The sequence below is a fragment of the Astatotilapia calliptera genome, chromosome 6, assembly GCF_900246225.1.
Source record: "Astatotilapia calliptera chromosome 6, fAstCal1.2, whole genome shotgun sequence".
NCBI lineage: Eukaryota > Metazoa > Chordata > Actinopteri > Cichliformes > Cichlidae > Astatotilapia > Astatotilapia calliptera.
The window spans coordinates 8,933,469-8,950,109 of record NC_039307.1 but is presented as its reverse complement, the minus strand read 5'-3'; the positions used below and the strand labels follow the sequence as shown (position 1 = coordinate 8,950,109).

Sequence of the window (16,641 nt, the reverse complement as noted above, 5' to 3'; positions counted from 1 at the left end):
GCCGATCTCTTCCGCCTCCCCCCCCCCCCCCCCCCCCCCACAGCTTTACTATGTCTTCATTAACACTCATTTGTGTCGGTGTAGCTTTCTTTTCTCTTTCTCTCTCATTTTACTTGGTTTCTGTAAATACTGCTTTAAGTTGAAAAGGTAAGACTGAATGGCCATTAACATATTTTTTGAGCCAGCATATGAATTAAATTGCTGTCAGTGGTTTCAAAGTGCTTTTGTAGCCTTGGCCAAGCAAATAATGTTAAATTCAGCAATCAGTCTTGAGCGCACAACTTCCTGCTTAATGTCACTTTGATTAACTGAGCAGTCTCAGTAGAGGATGCATGGGCTTAAAGAAAATATATTTACAGCTTTCTTGGAGAAACTAAGATGAGAAGATAATTGCAAATCTTGCTCATATCTATCTATCTATCTATCTATCTATCTATCTATCTATCTATCTATCTATCTATCTATCTATCTATCTATCTATCTATCTATCTATCTATCTATCTATCTATCTATCTATCTATCTATCTATCTATCTATCTATCTATCTATCTATCTCTGTCCAGAAGAGAGAGTCCTAAGAACAGCAAAGATACTGCGCAGGACCATAAAGCTCCCAGGCAGCTGGAAGAGCCCAGCTTGAAGGATAAACTGGGGCGTGTACTTGTTTTGAAAAGTTTCCTCAAACTCAATCAAGCTTAACAAATACCAAAAACATCCTAAGTCAAACCTGAGTGGATGAGCAATGTGCAAGTGAGACTGAGAGCCACCTCATTTAAACAGATGGAGAGGAGTACTCCATCTCCAGTACGCTTGGTACTTTGGTATTTTCTTTTTTCCTCTCAGTTACCTCTTTCTCCCTGATCTTCGTAGTTCTCTTCAATGTTGCAATCTTTTTATCTTGGAGGGAACTCCTCCTCATCCTCTCCCTCCCTCCCTCCCTCCCTCCTTCCCTCCCTCTCTCTCTCTGTTTTTTTTTTTTGCCTTAAGCTTCAGCAGCGGTGTCACATGGCAAGATATACATGTGGACATGTCGCTTTGTGATCCCAAAGCTCAGGAAGGAAGCTGCCTCTAACCGCTGCCTGTGCTGCTGCATTCTGTCAGTTAGCACTGCCGTCAAAGCTCCATCCTCGCGTCCGGCCAGCACAGCTAATAAAATATTTGGTTTGTGGATCTTTTTGAGCAGGATATTGAGATAACTGAAATATAGATAACGCTGGATTTGGATTTGCACATTTCTCTTCATTTGTCATAACTCCTTTAGCCATGATTTTAATTATTTTAGACATTGGACAACTTTTGCCGTAAGTTATTCAGAAGCCTTTCTCCTTACATAATACAGCTATGGTAAAAAAATAAATTAAAAAAATTAGCTAAGCTAAGTTACAAAAATATGATTTTTTTTATTCTCACAGAATATAACACACGTTTGATGAGAAGTAAATTTAAATTAACGAAAAATTCAGCCTTGTCTGTACAGTTATTTTACCTAAATAAATCGGTTGTAGCAGCTGTGTCATCATCTGCTGTTGAGTATGAAAGCTGTTAAGTATAAATGAAATTGGGGGGTCATTCCTGGTAGTTTAAGTGATTAACATAAGCTAATGACTTTGGAAGGATGAACAGGAGGTGAAGATAAAGGGGGGGGGGGGGGGGGATGTTGTCTGGCTCCCTCACCCACCATTAAAGGCCTGCCCCTGGACTGAAAGAGTGGGCCAGTTTCCCATGCACGGGCAGCACACGCAGGCCCTCTTTGGTTACACAAAATGTCTGCCTGTATGGCTACGGAGAGAGATATTATTAGCGTTATTTTGCCGGAGTTATATGAGAGCATGGTGCTTTTAGGACCCCTTGTTTGAGTGGCTGACAGACACTTGAGTTTGTGCTGCAGATTAAATGAAATTTTAGCAGCTTTTTCTTGGGACTAGGCCATAAAACCACACAAAGGAAGCAGCTGCCACTAATGTAATCTAGAATGGGGTGCTGCAGTGTAAAGCTGTCCACCACTCTTTTGTTTTTCCATTCTTCTCTTCTTTGCAGCTCTTTATGCCTTTCTTGACACCCTTCAACTACACCCCTTCCTCTCCTGATAATATCCTTGTTCTCTCATTGCCTTTAATTCCTCTTTTCATCAGCTACCCCTCCATGTACTGTAGAGGTGATGAAACTGGGGGAGAGCAATAAAGGGCATGTGTTTTATGAGCAAACATATCTTTTTATGTCTTTATATATCTATACAGCGGTGTCAAAGGTACATGAGATAGCATTTGGGTCATCTGCAAAGCATTCTCAGCCACCTTGGCTTTATTTTCTATAGGCCTACACTATATCAGCTAGAAATGTATGGAATGAGGAGCTATGCAGGTTAACCTTCTGCAAACAAAGTTAATTTTTCAGAATGAAACACAACCAGTCTGCTGACCCTTGTGTCAGTTGTCATGATTTCTCAAAATGACAAGGTGGATCTCGGGAATCTGAGAATTGAGAAAAAAATTCTGCGATTGTATGAGTAGCATGCGGAAGAAGCTGTGGAAGGAAGACTTGTTTGAAGTTGACGTTTGTATCAGCATAGCAAATTTTTTAACTGGCCGGCGATGCTTTACTCAAGTAGTAACTTCTGTAAATGAAGTTTTATAGTCTGTTAGAGAAGCAATGGCACAAACATCTGGCCCATAAATCTCAGGTGGTGCTGCAGAGTGCAGTCTGAGGAGCCAGTTCTATCTATCCCCTGATCAGCCATTAATCCAAATGTCTGCATTTCCACATGCATTTATATAATGTTTACAAGAAGTCTTTCTATTGTAGGCATTGCACTGTGAAGTGCTTCTGTACTGTCTAATACATGTGAAAATAACCTGAAAGCACAGTTCAATGCATTGCTTCTGCAGTGTGCATACAGCAAGTATATGAGTTTGTATATTTCCTATGTTTTTTTTTTTGAATATGTCTTGCCACTGCCTGTTGAGGAATGTCTCAGCTCATTGGCCCTTTCTGTAAAGAAATAATGGCTTTGAGGTGGACTCAACCAGCCTGCCTCCCTGCCAGCTAGCTGTACATGCATGTGTCCTGTTCTGCAGCTGTTTGTGAATAAATCCTTCTGTCACTAAATGCACACAGGCTTTCTTCACCTGTCCTGCTTATCAACTCTTTTTGAGAAGTAAAAGCTCATTTTGGTATTTTTCGAAGACATCTTTTACTAGATTTAAAGTAAAATACGATTGCTTATTTGGAGATTATTCTTGCTGAAATTTGGACTTGTTACTACTATTATCTCTCTGATGTGCTCAGTCTGCCTTGGATTATTTTATCTTGGTTACCTTTGGTTTTACGCAGCCTTTGTAAAAACAGTAAATTAATGTTTTGCACACTTGCCCACCAACACAACATGTTTACTTAAAGCTGATGACTTCATAGAAACAGTTCTTTTCCCCCTTTTGCCACCCTCCCTTTTTGCTCCTCTGCTTTGCTCTCCCTCTTTCCATCCTCAGGGTAGGTTGCTATAGTCCCCCTTATAAACATAGTAATCTATAGGAGCCCTAGACCCAGACAGATTTTTGGCATGGCTGTACAGGTAGCATTCCAGCACGGTTTGAGATCTTACGGCCCTAGCCTCGTTAAAAGCCTGATTTATGCTTTACAGCTGGGCACAAAGGAACCTACAGGTTGGCTACCTTAATTAATATCACGCTCACTACAGCTTGGACCTATGCAAGGATCTGACACACCTCCGGGGAGAATATGCAGAAAGATCCACGTGATGGTAGATGGTGTGAGTGTGCACGTAACTGAAAAGACAGCTGAAAAAACAAAAACAAATACAAAAAACTTGTACCTGTGTTAAGCATGCTTTTAAAAGCACATACAGTGCAGCCAAACTGAAGCCATCACTGATATATATGCTAAATTGGTCTTCAATAGCAATATTGGTTATGGGTGTTGGCGTTCTGATCTGTAAGTCCCATTCTGTACTGTTTGGCCCATTATCTTCCATTCTTTGCTATAGTGGCTGATCAGACCACATGTCTTCAATTAGTAGGCAGGAATCTGGTACGGCGAGACTCGAAGATGAAGAATTGTGTGAAGCATGGCCTGCTATTGCCAAGCATATGGCCCATCCATCTTACAGACTGTTATCGATGGTAAACGTTACATGTACATGAACTGAATGCCTTAAACCTGCTCAGTCTTCTCTCCTCCAAGTTGTGTTGCTGAGAAAAAATATAATTTAGCATGAAGTGCAATCAAACTTCAAATCACTGATTTGGCAAATTATTTTAAGGCATTAGACCAAATAACAATGAATAAATAAAAAACAAATCAACAAATGTTATGTGACTTTTTGGCATTAACCTCTCGTAACACTTCATATTACAACTTGGTAATAACATGGTAATAACATGGTAACCATGTACAAATAAAGCTGCAATAACTACAGTGAGAGCAATCCTGCTGTAAAGGTCTAGAAAAGGAGCCCAAAAAGAAATATATATAGGTCACTTTGGATCTCTGACCACTTCTTCGCTCTCTTATGTCTCTCCCTGCTTCTGTAGTAAGGGGCTGAATTTAGGGCTGAACAGGAGGCCATTTTGCAATTTTAATCAAGATTTGGAAAGCGCCTGGGCAGAGCAATGGCCCAACACAGTTTTCTCCTTGATGAATTAATAATGTAATGGGGAATGGAGGCTTGGAAGAATGGATGGTGGTTGGTTGGGGCACTGAGGTCTCACTGTTAGGGCCTGTGTCCTTATTATGGGATCAGAGAACTTCATGTCCTAAGCTTCAATTCCAGTGTGCTCTTCTTGGTAAAATAAGTGCTAAGATTAAAAAAGAAAATCACAGAATATAATGATCAAATAATTCTGTAACTTAAACTGTCTTTTTCCTAAGGAAAATGGATTTGTGAGCTAGATCTGACCCTGAGACACCCCTTGATCTAAAGAGTCTGGCTATTGATGCTTCCTTAACCACTCGACCACCGTGTGCACAGTCACACACACCAGATGGGACGCGTGTTAAACCCTCAGCCTCCACAGCTCCAGGCCACGGGACACTCCAACACACTGGCCCTCTTGTTTTAAAGTGCCATGTCCCTCCACAATGCCTTGAGGCTCCTATGCATAACGAGCTGCTATGCTTGGCCCAAGCTCACATGCCCTGGTCCTCTCACCCTGAGGTGGTAGGACAGGGTGAAAAATAACTGCATGTTTAAAACAGCCCTTGTTCACTGATATCCAAATGATGACCCATGCCTGAGAGCTTCTGGGGCTACTGTGAGCGTGTTTATGAACAAACAACTCAGGTCAACATCAGGCAAAACTTTGTGTTTTCTAAAAGCTGTCCACTTTTGCACAAGGCAAAGAAAATATAGTACTGGTATAGATTACCGTTGATCCAAGTGCATCTGAAGCCTAAAACCACCACAAAGACCATCAAACAAATGCACCTTCAGTGCTGATTTTTTTTTTTACAGAAGTATTAGTGCAAAGAGTTTATCCTTCTCATTTGTGTCAAGTAAAAGTAACAGAGAGTCAAAAAAATTTGCACACGCTGGCCGAACGGATACATTTTGAGATATACCTGGCACAAAATACATGCGAGAAGAAAATGAGAAGTATTTTGAGACACAGGTGTTTATAAGTGAAGAGTCCCTTGGGGTTTAAGAAAAGAAGGATTTAGAGAAAATTTTTTTGCTTGTGTGTGAGTTACAGTATCTGTGTGTGATATAGGCCAAAGGTAAAAGCTAATAGATGCATTGAAAGGGGCAAGGGAGAAGCTATGGGTGGGTTACAGAGTGTGTGTGATTGCGAGAGAAAGACCTGCTCTGACCTCTTTCAGTGCTGTCATCAGAGCGTGTTAAGAAAATAACGTGATGGAAAGAGGAGCATGCAGGCTGCATCAGGGACAAAAAGGGAATGACTTCAACCTTAGACAGGCTTAAGTGTTTACTCAGTCCAGACAGATACACTGTGTGTATGTGTGTTACAGTGTGTGAAGCTGTTTTTATCTGTTTGGATGTCCAGAGATGCACAGACTACAGGTCCGTGCCTGTAGATGAGAGAAAGTCTCTTTAACTTCTCTTCTTCTTAAACTTAGGCCAACTTCGTGTTTATTTTTCATCTGCTTTGTGTTTTACCCCGACTTTTAATTTATTATTTATGTTTGGCTGTTTGTGCAAGTCCATCTAGGAGTACATGGTAGTGAATGCAGATCTTGCCTCATACATCCACACATTTCACTTAACCTAGTCCCTATTCCAGAGGAATAGAGGCAAACGATAAAATACCATGAAATTCAACATGAGTGTTTATTGCAAGAGAGCATCCTGTTCTTAAAGCTACTATGGATTTCAGTATCTTTATAGGTATATAGGAGACTGCTTAACTGGCTTTAAACAATTTCTATTTCATAAACGATACAAGGATGTTGCAGCCTGGCTCATTCTGTGCTCTGCCCAGAAGCAAATGAAGCAAAAGCACATAAAGACACAAATATGAGGCTTTATTTAAAGTAAGACAGTTTTTCAGGTCTGCACTTTGTGTTTCCAAATTTTAAACTTGCAATATGCTGCCTTCTTATTGCTCAGAGTAGTCAATAGCTCTGTTTATCAGAGCTTTTCTGTAAGCTCTTTGGTAACGTGACTTCAGTATGCATACATTAGATCTTCAGAATTGCTTCCATGTGGCATTTGTGATGTTTTGTCCATCTTCCTACATGTCTGTGAAGACATGTAGTGGGGGGGAGGTCAGACACAGGGGCCTGTATGCTCCGGTGAAGCCGTATCGCGTCCTGGCAAATGGTATGCAGGCTCATAACGCGCTCCACTCATCCAATAGCCGGAGACGAAACAGTTTTGACAGTGTTGAATGCCCTGCCCCGGGGGCCTTATCATCCTTTGCTGCTTGCCTGCCTCCTTCCCCTGTTTCTCTTCTCCTGATGCTATCTATCTAGAGATTTATGCAGAAATGTGCAGCTAGTCGACCTCCCTGGTCCCCTTCCATCCTTTCTGCAGGGACGGCAGCCTGTCATAAGCTGAGCTATGCAGAGATAGTGAAGCTCAGGCTCTGGCCTCATGTTATACGAAGGCTATCTTGACATTGCACTTGAAACACACATGATGCTTGTAAGAAATGACAGAGATGCGCTCATGTGAATGTTGAAGGTTGTATAACCCAAAAATGTTCGTGTATTTACAATAATCTTTTGTATTCCACTGATTTCTAATATATTGTGTTATGCTCTTTGTTAGCCTATTTTATTCTGCTATCCTCCCCCTAAGCTGCAATTTATTGAGACATATCTTTTCTTTGACAGAACACTTTTCACATTTCCCCTCTGAAGTGCTCAGAGACTTCTCACCCATCTGGGATATTGCCCGAGTCCAAAAATACTCCTGCTTGATTAAGTCTTCTTATGTACCTGGATATGTGTGCTTAAACTGACACTTGGCAGTTTGCAGTTTCTTTGATTCCCGTCCTTTATTTAATACCTTCTCCACTGAGCATTGGCTTTTGTTGACGGTGGTTTGATCCTGTGAAACGGATCCCAACTCAATAAATAATCTCTGCGGATGCTTACATAAGCGACGGTCCATTTAATTAGACTGGTTAAGCTTAGAAGCCCAGAGGTCTTTTCACTGTACTATTAGAGCTAGGATGAGAAACAATAGTGCGCGGCCTCCCACTGTCACTGGTAAGCAGAGAGCAAATAATGATCTGCATCAGAGACACGGCTGGCCCTGCCTATTATAAGGTCTGCCGGACCCGAGCCGCACCCAAACACGAAGCTGTCCAGCTGCGCTTAGTCGGAGTGGATGAATGGATGGAGAGAATGATAGATGGAGTGAAAGAGAGATGGATGAACGGGTAGATGGATGGTCAGTTCAAACACAGTTCAACTGAGAAAAGATCAAAAAGACTAAGGTTATGCTGGGAAACAGACAGCGTAGAGTGATGCAAATTTAAAATTATTCTGGCAAGTGTGTTGAATGCAAATACACAGACATGAATGCATGGATACTACAGGAAACAGTCATGTAGTCATTCTAACAGTGAGTGTGCGTGCTGATTACAAAAAGAAAGTACGAAATTATACGAGAACACACATTTGTCTACTGTGTATGGCGCATTCATTCATTGGCCTCTGTGTGGGTGCCATCTGTGGTTTCTTAGTGGCTCAGAAAAAACTCCCGAGCTCAACTGTTGCTCTTATCACCTTTCATGAGAAGGAGAAAGGAAAGGTAAGAAGTGTAAAAGTCTGATTGGGAACAAAGCTACAGCCAGCAGCTTACTTTATACTGGCACAGGCCTTCAAAGACCACCATGCATCTTTATCTGGAGATCTGCACCCCCTCCCCTGTCTTGCTCATGCCAGCTGCTTTTCTTCTCCTAGTCTACCTCTGTCTTTCCCCGTTCCTTTCTGTTTTAGCTCTCCATTCTTCCCCCCCCCCCCCCCCCCCCCCCTCATTGTGTGTCTCCTTTTCACTTTCCCTACATTTGTGCCTTATGTAGTGAGTAGTGGTCAGCTTCCCCATACTGTATAATGTGTGACTCCAACACCAGTCAGTGTTGGCTGGTTTTCTGTTTAGTAAACTGTATTTCCTGCATCCGGCTTTGTCTCAGGAACAAGTGTTTGTCAAACAAGCCTTTTGTCTGTGGCCAGTGGCTTAGCGCACCATAACGAGCCTGGCTGGGACAAAGAGCTGGGTGTATGTGGCTGTGGCAGAGAAACACAGACAAACAGATCGAGACGTAGAAGTAAGAAAGAAGGTCAAGGCCAGTCCATTTGCTCTATCAGGTTTCAGACACACACACAAAGAAAAAAAAGCAGAGACAGAGAAAAAACGTTAAGGTGATAACATGTATGAGGCATATGACAGATCCTTCTCTTAGTCTCTAAAGCTGCTAATGAAAAATTACAGTTCTGTTGTTAACTGAGCTGAAAGTCATGTAAACCAAGAAGGCCCCTATTGTGAGCTTCTGTTACTCCCCCATCTTTTTCCTCAACCTCTCCTTTCCTGCTTCACCCTTCACCCCTGTCCAGTCCCTGACTGTGAATACCCTAATGACATAAACAGAGTGGTAATCACATTAACAGGAGTTACGGCCGAGGCACTCTTAAGAGGCACTGTATTGACAACCCTCTGTCTTCCCGAGGCACTCACTCCAACACCTATAAACACTTATGAATATTGGCAAAGACCTTCTATTAGCATAATCACTTTTCAGGTGTGTGTGAGTGCTCTCTCGAGCCATAGCGACTGATAACTTTGAGAAATGGCAGTGACACACTGTGTCCCTCGTGTCTTCTGTCTCTGTGGCTTCCTCCTCCTTTGGAAGCCAAGCAAGCTAATCCTGTTAGCCCATTCCTCCATTAGCTAAATGACCAATATCAGTGAAAGCTGCATGGTCACACCAGGACAGGCTCAGCCCACTATCGCAACTGGTCAAGGACAAAAATAAAAATAAAAATGGAGGGCATGGTAAGTCTGCTAACTTTTTATTGTATGGCTAAATAGTTGTAAACAATACATCTGTGAGTGGTGGGTGAGGAAGAGAAAGCTGTTGACATTTTTGTGTCCGTGCATCTTTAACTTGCCAGCACTTGGTCAATGGGTTGTCTTTGTGTCTGTTACTTGATTTTGTTGTGGTTTTGCCAGTGTTTGGGCTTATGGGACAACGTGGAACAGGGTGGTATAGCTACTCTTTGTGTAAGTACATGTTGTTGAGAGAGTGCAAGTAAGACTAATTATGGGAAATGGGCCATTAACGATAGAGGAATATGCACAAGCAATGTGTTCCTCAGTTGCCTAGAATTTCAGGATTCTGTATGACTTTGGTCAAAATTGTTGGCTACGATGTTTTGTGAGTGTTGCTGCGAGGCTACCTTATCTTCTCTTTGACTTATCATAATTTCTCTTCTGTCCTTGCAACAGGCCTACCCCTAGATCAAATCATTTCTCTCTGATATCAGTGCAATGTCCATTAATATCACAATAATAGCCTCCCGCTGCTTTGTGTTGCAATGCTTCGAAAGGCTTTGAAGGAATTGTTAACCTCCCATTTCATTCCTTTGACTGTGTATCTTCTACTTTCTATTTTTCTTTTCTCTGTCATCCTTCTAACTTTTTGCTCCCAAACCACCTGCCCTTTCTCACTTCTTCTATATTCTTTCTGTCTCCTCTTTCCTTCACAGTCTCTTCTTTCAGCCTCTGCCATGAAATGGCAGCTAAGGGGTTGTCAGTGTGGTTTCTCCTCTCTGCTGATCCTATTTCAAAGGGACGTGTAGATTCAGCATTAGCTCCAGCTCTCTTGCTCTTCTGCTCTCCAGCCCTAACTCATCACAGACTTAAAGTTACTAGAAGAAGAGAAACGGACTGAGAAAGCGAGGGAGAGCTTTCCTTTATTCTATTAGAGGACAGACTCATTTATAAGATCATCCTTCCTCCCTCGCACAGTTTCGTGCTTCTCCATACAAGCAGAAAAAGGAAAAAAAAAAACCCTTCAAGGCCATCAAACGCCTCGTCAGAATGTCTTTTATCCTTTTGAAAAGCTGTCCTTCCATCCCTTTGAGGACAGCTATTAAGGACAATAGTGGGCTTATTTAGATATCTCCTCTGCCATTGTTGTAAATCTGGGCATGTGTTGGTCTGGCTTGTTGATGCCCATCAATGTGTCCACTGCTCGGATGGGAATAACAATTATCATCACTGCTTGTGGCATGAACACAGTTTGTCAAATGTCTATAGATGGAGTAGTGATTGCATAGCACAAGACATGCTGGTTTTGATGCATAAGAAAATGAATTGAGTACTGGCTTTGAAGTGCATTCTTGTGGCTCTTGTGTCCTTCAGAAATATGGTGGGTTGTCATTAGGAATGTCTCCTTCACGCCACACTTCTCTCCTTTGCTCCCTTCCTTCCCCCTGCCTCCTTCCATGATCCTTTAGTGCTCACTTTCCTCTAAAAACATGGACGTCTCACATTCCAGCCAGCCCCTCCTTCTTTCTTGTCCTTCACAATAACAAAAAAAATTAATCTATTTTCCCCCCTCATGCATATATACTGTGTGCTCGCACATTAAGACGGGGATGAGGAAGCGTGTAGACTGAATCAAAGCAAAGTGAACGGGAGAGGCCAGGTTATTGCAACTGTTTTACAAGTGACACGGGGCTTTCTACTTAAAGCCATAAAAACACACACATAATAAGGAAACATACATATAGCAGTTAATGTAATGGGCACATTTTATTTGTGCTTATGAGAGAGGGAGAAAAAAATGTGTATGGGCAAATGGCTTTTTTATGATGGAAAAATTCCATAGTGGGTCAAAGCCCCTTGCAGGTGGCAGCAATTAACTGTAATTTTTGCAGATTGTAATGATCCATAATTTACCAGTATACCCCCTTCCAACTCTTTTCAGTCAAGAGAAAAAGGTTTGTGTGGAGGTTTGATTGGGTGCACATTTTAGCTGTGTCCTGGTCTTTAAGTGAGATTGTTCGGAGGGGGCCACATTGACTCTGGACACATAAGATAGAGAAACAAACCAAAAAACACCAATCCGTTCCCTATGTTGCTCATCCACCACATCCCTCCTCTTTCTTTTAGACTGTCACTATATTTTTCTGGCCCCTCTCACCCTTTTTCTTCAACAGTAGAAGGCTTAAAACATGCAAAACTGTCCATCCACCATCTTAGGGATCACCCATAGTTTCAATCAGGCACACATAGCCTATCATCCTCTCTCCCGCTCCCTTGTTTTCCCTCTTCAAACACAGTATGGCCATGGTTTGGGTTCAGCATTGGCAAATGACTTCAGAAAAATGCCCTCAAGTGAAAGAAGAAAAAAGGGAAGAAATGATAAGAAACCCCAAAGATGAAAGAGGGAGCACATTTGCAAGTGGCGGATGCTTCTTATTTTGCATATCTCTCACTTCTTCTTTCTCCTTCTTCTCCTTTTCTATTCACCTGAGAGGATTTAAATAAATCCATAAAGCATGAAATATCAGAAATAGAAAAGTAATGCATGAAATGCATTTTCATTGGAGCCTCCCCACCCACACACAAACACACATACCCAATTTTCCTCTTCGCTTCTTTTTTTCCTGTGAATGTGTGTTTTTTGTGATAAACGCTGGTACAATTTATTAACATGTGACCTCTTATTTGTATTCAGTGTTAATATGCAGCATCAGATACATGTCCCACTTTAGCCCTGCTAATTCTGTAAACAAGGCTTTGGAGGGGAGATGAGTGTTTTTAACGAGATTAGGCGTGCATTGTCAGGCAAATCTCAGGTCAGTGTGCAAGTGCTATTGAAAGTCAATTATTGTTTTAAATATTCCTATGCCTTCTTCCCGTGTAATTTGTGTGTTTGTTGCTTGTCTCTTGTAATTGTGTTTTATCTTTTGTTCTGTTAAGTGTTAAATCTAAATTCACACACACACCTACACACACACACACACACACAGTTTTCACATTTTATAGCTGTGATATTGAGCAATAACAATTTTACTAAGACGAATAATTTGCTCTGTTTAAATAGAGTGCAATTGTAAATTTTTTTTAAAAAATGTTATTCAATACCTTCATCTAATCATAATAGTTCTGGTCAGAAGTGATCGCAGATATTTTATAGGCTGTTGTCAAATTAGTCTATATTCTCTTGGTTTTTGATAATTACTTTACCTATTTTAAAACCCTACTTGCATTATTTAAGCATCATGTTTCCTTTTATAATAATATATGGTGTTAATAAAATTACTAATGTTCTTTTTATAGTTTGAATCTCCCAGTTTACATTTATTTTCTCTCTGTGTGTTTCTTTTTGTCAGATAAAGATGAGCCCAGCAGTTACACCTGCACCACATGCAAACAGCCTTTCACCAGTGCCTGGTTCCTGCTCCAGCATGCCCAGAACACCCATGGCTTCCGTATCTATCTGGAGAGCGAGCCCGGCAGCCCCCTCACCCCTCGTGTGGCTGCAGCTCCCGGAATGGGGGGTGACTGTAATTCCTCCCAGCCCCCTCTTCATGCTGTACACTTGGCTGATGGCAGCCCTTACAGCCTCCTGAGAATGCCGGGTTCTGGGTCTGGTCGGGATTCAGCGTCCACGCCTCGTGAGGGCCGCTATCCCCGAACGCCACCGCTATTCAGCCCACCACCGCGCCATCACCTCAGCCCTGATGACTTAGCCTTGGCAACACACCATCCCAGTGCTTTTGACCGGGTGATGAGGCTGAACTCTGTGCCATTAGAAGCCCCTCAGACCATGGACTTTTCTAGACGTCTACGTGAGCTGGCCGGAAATGCCACAGGAGGTTCTCCGCCTCTTTCCCCTAACAGACCCAACCCTATGCAACGGCTGCTGCAGCCTTTCCAGCCAGGTTCTAAGCCTCCATTTTCAGCAACACCTCCCCTCTCCACCTCTCAGTCACCTTCTGGCTCACGTTCCACACCTAATCCTGTAACAAATGCAGTCCAATCGACCACCCCTCTCAAAGCAAAATCTTGTGAGTTCTGCGGGAAGACCTTCAAATTCCAGAGCAACCTTATTGTTCACCGGCGTAGCCATACAGGGGAAAAGCCATTTAAGTGTCACCTCTGTAACCATGCCTGCACACAGGCTAGCAAACTAAAACGTCACATGAAGACACATTGTCAGAGTAAGTCTTCACTGCTTAATGCCAAGTCAGATGATGGTCTTTCAACTGCTAGCTCACCTGAACCTGGTACGAGTGAGCTGATGGGCAGTGCCACAGATGCACTCAAGTCAGTGGTGGCAAAGTTCAAAAGTGAGAACAATGGCCTTCTGCCTGAAAATGGAGAGGAGGAGGAGGAAGAGGAAGATGATGAGGAAGAGGAAGAAGAAGAAGAAGAAGAAGAGGAGGAGGAGGAAGAAGAGGAGGAGGGGGAGGAGGAGGAAATTGAGAGAAAGCCTGGAGTAGAAGAAGAGGGAAGGAATGACTACCGATTTAGCTTGAGGCTTGAAGGGGCTCGCCATCACCAGAACAGCGAGGCTCTGCACCCACATCGCCGGAGCTTATCCAGGGAGCCTATTGATGAAAACTCAGCCATGGAGTCAGACCGGGCAGATGATGGAACCACTACTACTATCAATGGCTTGAGACCTCTATCTAATGACAACCTGTCCAGGAAGCTGTTGGGTGGAAGGGTCAGTCCTGGTTCCCTCAGTCCCCTGTCCAAGCGCATCAAGGTAGAGAAAGACCTTGACCCTCCCACTCCCACAATCCCAAACACAGAGAACGTCTACTCTCAGTGGCTTGCTGGCTATGCTGCCTCCCGGCAACTCAAGGACCCCTTCATCAGCTTCACAGGTGGGGACTCCAGACAATCACCCTTTGCCTCTTCATCTGAGCACTCTTCAGAAAACGGCAGCTTGCGCTTCTCTACTCCACCCGGTGAACTCGATGGGGAACGTGCCGCATCAGTACGGAGCGGCACCGGCAGCGGGGCCAGCACTCCCCACGGTGTCAGCGGCAATGGCAGGCCGAGCTCGAAGGATGGTCGCCGCAGTGACACCTGTGAATATTGTGGCAAGGTGTTTAAGAACTGCAGCAACTTGACTGTGCACCGACGCAGTCATACTGGAGAGCGGCCCTACAAATGCGAGCTGTGCAGCTATGCATGCGCTCAGAGCTCAAAGCTCACCCGTCACATGAAGACCCATGGACAGATGGGCAAGGACGTGTACAAATGTGAAATCTGCCACATGCCTTTTAGTGTATACAGCACTCTGGAGAAACACATGAAAAAGTGGCACAGCGACCGCCCTCTGGCTAATGACATTAAGACTGAGTAGGCAAAGAGCAGCATGCTGGTTGCTCTCTCTCAGCTCCTCTGGCTAAAAAGCAACCCTGGCTAACTAGCCAATAAGTAAGGGGAAAGGACAACAGGGTTAGACACCAGTACACAGTACAGCCCTGTTTTCATCCCGACTGGAAGAAGCTAGATGCATGATCCATTACCGGGGCAATACTATTGCATCACACTTAAAACTTTTTGAGCCTTTCTATTGTGCAATAATTTACACGTTTTGTATTTTTTGTAACTGGACAGCATGCTCTGTGTGTTTTGGCTACCTAGAGAGAAAATTGTCCTCAGCTGGTGGGTTTGGTTGTACATGTGTTGCTGTTTATACTTTTGATTTCTTCAACATAAAAAAAAAGACTTATTAAAACCCATGCTGCATACAGTACATACTGTTTTACATATCATGTACAGTTTTGAGTTCAAACATAGTGGGCAGTGTCATATAATCAAAACATCAAGACAAGCAGGGTCACACTTAAAAACTGATCTTTGTGAAAGATTTTCCATGCAACATTTAGATATGATAAATATATATAGAGAGAATTAGGCCGCCTATGAAATGCTAGGCACTGGCGCCATTAAATATTTCTTTTACAAACAGCAGTGAAATTAACAATATGGTGTGAAATGACAACAACGAGTGCCTTGGATATTTTACCTGCATTAGTTAATCCTCCTTTTTGCTATAAGCTCGGAGTTTCAGCTATAAAAGATTACACAACATTTTGTGCACATATGAAATAAGCAGGTCCTTGCATCAAGCACCTGTACGACCCTTGTGTTTTTTTTTGACTTAGTGGAGCATAGAGAACCAGCTAAAACAAAAAGAAAAAAAGAAAAAAAACATTACGTGTATCTCTGGTGAATCATTTATCTGCTTGCCTCCTGTAGATTTTTTTTTCGAGATTACAGTTCTGTTTACGGGCATGTTACATGCTTGAGTTTGGTGTAGAGTTTTGGTATAGGTGAATATGTTTTTTGGTACCGTACTGAGGGGGTACTCTGGCGAGTTGTTTTACCAACATAAAGCTCTTAATTTTTCAGAGTTTATTTTCTTTGATAATTAAACAATTTGCAGGTGTTTTTTGCAAGTAACACAGAGTAATGTTTCTTTGGTGTCCGCCAACAGCCACTTGAAGACCCCAGTGTGGGATTTAGTTGTTGTAAGCCAGACAGATTTTTTCAGGTGAGGGTTGGGTGGGTGTAAGAGCATAAGGGTGGATGATGTTCAGGGTAGTAAGTGGGGAGTGGGTTTACCAGGTGTCTCTACAATTCAAAAATCTATGTCGCTGTAGTGTTATTTCCCATCACCGCATTAGATCTTAGAAACTGTTTAGCGATCCAAATTTTTTTTAACAAGTCACACTGAAATCCAAAATGTGATTCTAAATCAAAGGACAAGAATATTGAAAAAAATCAGCAAATTTTCACTCGCAGACAAGGTTTTAAGTTTTCACATTTAGTTTTCTTTTCATTTGTCTAGACCTACGCGTGGTAGCCATGTGTTTTTTTTTTTTTTTTTTAATTTTTAGTCTTCACTCCCTGTCATTGTTGATGATATAGCACTTGTCACTCTGCCTTGGATTCTGTATCTGTCTCTCTAATCGGAGGTACAGTCGGTTGAGTATAAAATGAGTACCGGATTTCAGGTCTGGTACTGCCTACGTGCACTGTTCAATTTTCCCAGTTTACAGTCGGACGCTCAAGGGAAAACTAGCTCTTATGCTGACAGATTAGTGTGGTGTCATTGCTTTGCATTAAAAGAAAAAAAGAAGAAAAAAAAGAAGAAAAAGAACGTTGAACTAGAAACTGTTGCC

At 42.4% G+C, this 16,641-nt stretch overlaps 1 protein-coding gene across 1 annotated transcript in view; it reads left to right on the top strand.

Moving 5' to 3' along the window:
- Positions 1-16,329, top strand: part of LOC113023732 (B-cell lymphoma/leukemia 11A-like) — a 31,121-nt gene extending 14,792 nt beyond the window's left edge. Inside the window, exon 3 of the mRNA XM_026170055.1 lies at positions 12,826-16,329. Within this exon, the coding sequence (XP_026025840.1) occupies positions 12,826-14,813 (1,988 nt within the window). The 3' untranslated portion in view covers positions 14,814-16,329. The remainder of the gene's footprint in view (positions 1-12,825) is intronic.
- Positions 16,330-16,641: the final 312 nt, after the last annotated feature.